The sequence below is a fragment of the Fopius arisanus genome, unplaced genomic scaffold (genome assembly GCF_000806365.1).
Source record: "Fopius arisanus strain USDA-PBARC FA_bdor unplaced genomic scaffold, ASM80636v1 scaffold00003, whole genome shotgun sequence".
NCBI lineage: Eukaryota > Metazoa > Arthropoda > Insecta > Hymenoptera > Braconidae > Fopius > Fopius arisanus.
In genome coordinates, this window is record NW_011887742.1 from 1,406,820 (window position 1) to 1,412,926 (window position 6,107).

The 6,107-nt window shown below is 35.5% G+C and overlaps 2 protein-coding genes across 2 annotated transcripts; one reads left to right on the top strand and one right to left on the bottom strand.

Moving 5' to 3' along the window:
• The first annotated feature begins 120 nt into the window (after positions 1–120).
• Positions 121–4,308, top strand: LOC105270714 (Proteome of centrioles 1). The gene is made up of 7 exons (XM_011311834.1): positions 121–195; positions 318–369; positions 492–520; positions 598–2,008; positions 2,386–3,198; positions 3,466–3,792; positions 4,039–4,308. The coding sequence occupies exons 4-7, from the start codon at positions 2,006–2,008 to the stop codon at positions 4,306–4,308; spliced, it is 1,413 nt and encodes a 470-aa protein (XP_011310136.1). The 5' UTR covers positions 121–195; positions 318–369; positions 492–520; positions 598–2,005.
• Positions 4,309–4,334: 26 nt separating this feature from the next.
• On the bottom strand, positions 4,335–5,396 carry Atox1 (Antioxidant 1 copper chaperone). The gene is made up of 3 exons (XM_011309409.1): positions 5,275–5,396; positions 5,125–5,200; positions 4,335–4,833 (listed from the first exon to the last, which is right to left on the bottom strand). The coding sequence occupies exons 1-3, from the start codon at positions 5,284–5,286 to the stop codon at positions 4,703–4,705; spliced, it is 219 nt and encodes a 72-aa protein (XP_011307711.1). The 5' UTR covers positions 5,287–5,396; the 3' UTR covers positions 4,335–4,702.
• Between the last annotated feature and the right edge of the window lie 711 nt (positions 5,397–6,107).

Consider the following 6,107-nt stretch of genomic DNA (forward strand, 5'->3'; position numbering starts at 1 on the left):
CAAGTGTTGGGGCGGTCGGGGCTGCACTGGCGAACCGATGGTGGGGATCTCTCCTTCTTTTTCTGTCAATGTTGGCGAAAAGCTGGCTGTCTCACTTCCGAGTGGTGTCACTGTCCCACCACGTGTCGTCCGTGTCGTCCTATCGTCATCAGCTGCTCGGGAAGAATCACATTGAAATTGCTATTGAAAAATTTCGTAAGAACCTTCTTCCCCCTTTTAACCAAAATCCATTTTTTAAAGTTTTCTGACAAATTTTTGATCCGATTAATCCGAAAAAATATTCCGTTTTTCCATTTCATTATTATTCAATTTTTCAGTTTTTTTTCTAGTTTGATTTTATGAATTCTTGGGAAGTCTAGAAAAATGCAGGTAAATTATAATTATATACTTAAGAAGTTATAATATATAATAATAATATATACAAAGTTATCAATAATTATGGGCTGTGTTATAAAGGGATGAAATTTTTCTGATGAAATTAATTAATACAGATAGTATTCCTTGGAGAGATGGATTGAAGGTGAGTAGCGAAATTCATCGAGATTGTAATCTGAAAGCTTCATTGAGAATTGATGAATGATCAACCTTTGTCTCAAGGTTTATTGGATTCCAATGGCAGCTTACACGGCTGCAATGACGTGAAACAATGTCCGGAAATTATGGACACTGATTGCATCCCATTTGTGAAGGAATTAATTAATTACCGTTCAAAATGAAGTTTTTCATTTGAACTTTCGAATTTGTGGTTACGATTAAAATTCGGGGATCTCTCGAAAAATGAATATATGGACACTTCTCCGTGTGAAATTTATTATATCTTTTATACGTTAATTATTTATTTATTATCATTATTGGGAGCCTTTGATTCTCACAGATTACACTGCAGCAAATTTATTAATTGTACGGAACTGCACAAGATATAAAATATCAGTAAATGTTGTAATTGTTTTGATTAACCGAAGTTGAATAGTTCGATTTTTGTTCAGTTCGATAAACTTCTGCTTAAACTGATCAAATAATAAATAAAGTTCAAACTGTTAGATAAGAGTAATCTGAAAAGTCGTTGATGATGAGTATTAAATCTTTATCAAGTAAAAAAATAATCATATTTCCTGTTAGGAAATTAATGAATTGATTTGTGTGTTGGCTTTGAAGTTCCATTTCGATAAAATAAAAGAATTGAGAATAGGGAAATTTAATCTTTTCAATTTTATAGAAAATAATAGACGTATCATATCCGTTGAATAGATGACGATTTGGAGTCGCTGAGCATTGCTGATGTAATCATCAATATCTCTCCCGTCTCTTATATTTTTTTTACGTGCAAAGATAAAATTTAATGAGTACGAAATTGATTTGCATTTTTTTTTCGCTAGAATATCACGTTTTATGATGTGAAAAAAAATTCTGAACGATTTGGATTGATTGGGTAATCTGTCCATTACGATATCCAAATCTAGTATCAAGATGTTTTTTATAGAATTCGAGACCGCACGTAGTGGACTTTACCCGCATTACTCAGCAATATTCAGTAATTGTAGCGTTAATCAGAACTTCTTTACCAATCTCTATTCACAGAAACATTTATTAAACCATTTCACGCCATCTTACTTCAACCTGCAAAGAAATCAATAATTTTATAATAAATGATAAAAATTATTAAAAAAATTGACAATTCATTAAAAATCGGAGTTGACTTATAAAAATTCGAAAACGAATGCAAAGCGCGCGCTTACTGATGCTTTTCTAACTCACGTAGTTTTTATGATTTTGTTTTTAAAAGCAACTGTCAACGGTGCTTCCAAAGTATTCAACACATTCCCCGTAGAATTATAATAAATTATTCAATAGATCTCCAATTAAAGTGTTAATTTCAAGTTCAGAACATAAATTATTCAGGTTTTCAATAATTTGAAGCACTGGATTGAAAAATAATAAAAAATGGTTGGAGAAAAGTGAATGCTGTTTTTCCATCATCTCAAGGATCGAGATATCTAAAAAAAAAATGGTTCGTATTTGTATGCATTGATCAGTCCTATATTTGATCTTTTTCTGATTAATAAATTAAACGATTTTGTGAGCCCAAAATGGCATTCTTGTTTATTTTCATAAATTAACGAGCGATTTTGGAGGTTAGAATTTTTTTCGCGGGAAAAAGAAGAAAAATTATTGTATAATAATTATATAGGGGCTACACCGAAAAAATCAATCGGTCAATCTATATCGAATCAACCGTTAATCAACGAATGAATTCGCTTAAAAAAAAGTCATTACTCGCTCGTCAAAAATTATTGGCCGGTATCTGGGATCGAGGTGAAAAAAAAAAATTGTTCTGGTATTCTTTACGGGTTTGATATATTTCTTATTGTCTATGAAAACTCCAAGAACTTTGCAATTAATGCTCACATCGACGTCTGCGTCCACCAGGATTACTCGACTCTAATGCACAGCCCCTGTGACCCAACGGTGGAACGTCACTTCAGAGGTCACAAGAAAGCCATCACCAATCTAATATTCCACCCCAACGAGTCCCAAGTGGCAACCTCAAGCCTGGATAACACATTTATGGTGTACACCTTTGCGGACTCCATGAGAGCAAATCGTTTCATCTCTCACAAAGATGCAGTGCTTGACGTCGATTACGCGCCTTCTGGTGAAGTAATAGCTTCAGTATCAAAAGACAGAACAGTGAGGATCTGGGTACCAACCGTCAGAGGAGAGTCCCTGGACTTCAAAGCACACACAGGAGCTGTTAAATCCGTTCGTTTCTGTCGAGACGGTCAAAATTTAGTGACAGCCTCTGAGGACAAAATTATCAAAATGTGGGTCGTCTGCAGGAGGAGATTCCTCAAGTCCTTCGTAGGACACACCAACTGGGTCCACTGCGCCAGATTCTCTCCAGATGACAGACTGATTGTATCCTGTGGAGACGACAAAACCGTCAAGCTCTGGGACATTGCCAGTGGGAAATGTGTAAGAACAATCACAGAACTCAAAGATCCAGCCCTCGATGCAGAATTCCATCCCAGTGGGATAGGCATTGGTGTTGGAAACGCAGTGGGATGCGTCAAGTTTTATGATTTGAGAACTGGCCAGCTGTTGCAACATTATACTGCTCATACTGGGGCTGTCAATAAAGTTAAATTTCATCCGAATGGAAATTTTATGCTGACAGCCTCGGAGGACGCGTCTATGAAAGTATGTGCTGATTTCTTTTCTACATATTTTATCTTTCTTCCTTTCCCCTCCTCAACTGAGTCTATTGCAATAGAAATATTTTAAATTATGCTATTTTGTTGAATAACTCGCATGTTATTTTGTCAATGAAACACATTAATTCGTGCCAATGGATTCAAGTGTTTTTAGATAAGAAGTGCTTTTTTAACTTGCAAATTTAATTTTTTAGTTCATTATTGAGTTGAGCAGATTTTTTTCGCGTCGAGTTTTCATCGAGATTATCATTAGGTTCTAGATTTATTGGAGGGTCGACCAATTTACACACTGAAAGCTCACTGTGGAGGAGTTCGAGCCATTGGTTTTTCTCCATCCGGTGAATTCTTCGCCTCTGGTGGTGCTGACCAACAGCTGTTAATCTGGAAGTCAAATTTTGATAGCCAGGAGGCTGGCAGGAGGGGCAAGAAAACCCTCTATCCAGACGACGCCAGGTTGGATTTGGAATCACAGCTTGACGCCTTGCGTCTTGAAGATGGGCAGGACTCCTCAGGATCTTTTATGGATGCTAGAGAAAATATCGAGGATAGTGAAGAAGATGGAGAGAAAGAAGAACTGGAGGTAAATTCGTCAAGATCTTAGACAGAATGAAATTAAATTATGCAGACAGATTTTTTATTTCTTCATCAACGTTTTTCTATCGAGTGTCTGAGAGAATTTTGAGAAAAATCCAAAAGGGATTCAGCTGAATTTATAGAAAAAACCCTTGACTTTAATAGTCTTTATTAGTCTTTAATAGTTTAATCTTTTCATGCATTTTTTAAAATAGTAGATATAAATTTAGGAATCACATTGCTTTCATCCCAGTATGTAACAGAAATGCAGGATTTAAGTGTGGAAATGGAGAGAGGCAGAAGCTGTTTTGGTCCAATTGCAGAAATTCCAGGGGAGATGTGTCCAGTTGAAGTGATAAATCTGAAGGATTCGTGGTCACAGCAGAAAGGAGGAGAACAACTCACGCAGCATGTGACTCTACCTCTCGAAGAACTCCTCAGCAGCCAATTAGAGGCTGTAAGGCACACAATTGTTCTCCTGGAGCAGAGAGTCACGAATGTTGAGGAGAGACTCAAAAACTAAAGTATTTTTTATCATAACAATCGATATAATGTGTATGTATATGATTAATTTATTGCTCATGGAGTTAATTAATGTCGAAAGGCTCAATTCATTGATGATGTGGAATTTTTGGCCACATTATCATATTCTGTATTTGGAGAATGTATTTATTCAATCCGTTGCAGTGCCATTCACTGTTTGATAGTCATGCATTGTCCTCGATTATTCAAGGAATTTCCCAGTTTATAGAAAATAAATAATTAAAGAAATATGAGGTTTACGAATGTTGTCATATTTTCTCAGCATCACTTGTTTCAAATGCTTTAACTTTGTATTGTTTAATGCATTTTTGATATTGCAATGTTTTTTTTTGGAACACATAAGAAGGGATTCAGCTTGCTAGGAGTAGTTTGAGTTAGCTCTTGGCTCCAATGAAGGAAGTGGATTTCCCAGTTTTCTTTATGCACTCCAGGATTTCATCTGAGGGGAGAGCCGATGTGACAAAGACTTTTTTTCCTTCTAAGTCAATTTTCACGTCTTCGATACCTGCGAAGATAAAAATTCCTGCATCGTCCCAATTTATTCCCGAATAATTCCATAAACAATGCAAATTCGTTTACTGAAATTTTTATCAGTGGAGTAAAGACTCAATTTATCAGTAGAATTAAACAAGTAATTTGTAAATGATATAATTAACATTTCATTGAAATTTCAGTGAAGGGAAGATATTACTTACAATTAGTTTATATATGGAGATAATTCTTGGGAGATGTATAGTTTCTTCCTGAGTGAATGGAATGATTTGTCTATTTTTATAGACTTTATTGTGAAACTCACCAGATTTATTTCCCAAGACTCGTTTGACCGCCCCTGAACAGCCTTCACAGGTCATTTCCACATTGAACTCGTGAATCTGGTGGTGATAAAATAATAAACAAACAATTGTAAGGAGAATTACGAGGATAACTAATGATGATAATGAGTTACTTTAGTTGCCATAGTGACTGGACCAAGAGGTTGTTCTGATGTTAATTACACGTAAGCAGCGGATAAACAATTGACTCGGATTACTGTACGTGGAACATTTTTCGAGGAAAAAAAAACCTGTCGAGCAGTGATGACATCTGTGGACTGCCTGTCACACCAGTTTGACCGAAGAATAATTATTCAATTTATTATTAGACTGTCATTATTATTAAACCTATTAATAAGACTTGTAATTAACTTTTTACATGATCATTAAGGCCTCGAGTTTTGATTATTTTCTTCGCCTCAAACTTTATAGAATAAAATAATTTATTCTTCTAATCCATGGCTTCACGCTCTTTAGTCTAAAATTTTATTTATAATTTTACATTAAAAATTCCGTTTTACGGGGATTAGATAAAAAATCGTGATTTCGAATAAAATCGATTAATTAATCAAATAAGAATTCGCCAGAAACAAAAAAAAACGTAGAATAATCTAAAAGCGAGTTATCGTTTTAAAATTCCTGAATAAAAATTCCGAAAATCCCGATCTAAATCTAAATCACTCATTGATCCCAAAACTCCAGAAATCCCCCTGGAGTTCCGTAACCGCATCCCAGAAAAACTCCATAATCCCAGGACTCAAAAAAAAAGATCAGGTCACACAGACGACCCGTAATCCTCACAGCATCTATCGGTATTCCACCGACCAACTGTATCTACCTGTTGTAACCTCCTGAAAAGAGTAGCTGGTCGTGTAAAAATACCAAAGAAAGACGAAGATAGTCTGAAAAGAGGAAAGGAGGTAGAAAATAGTAGAACAGCCCATCCATACAATGAACACCATCCAAG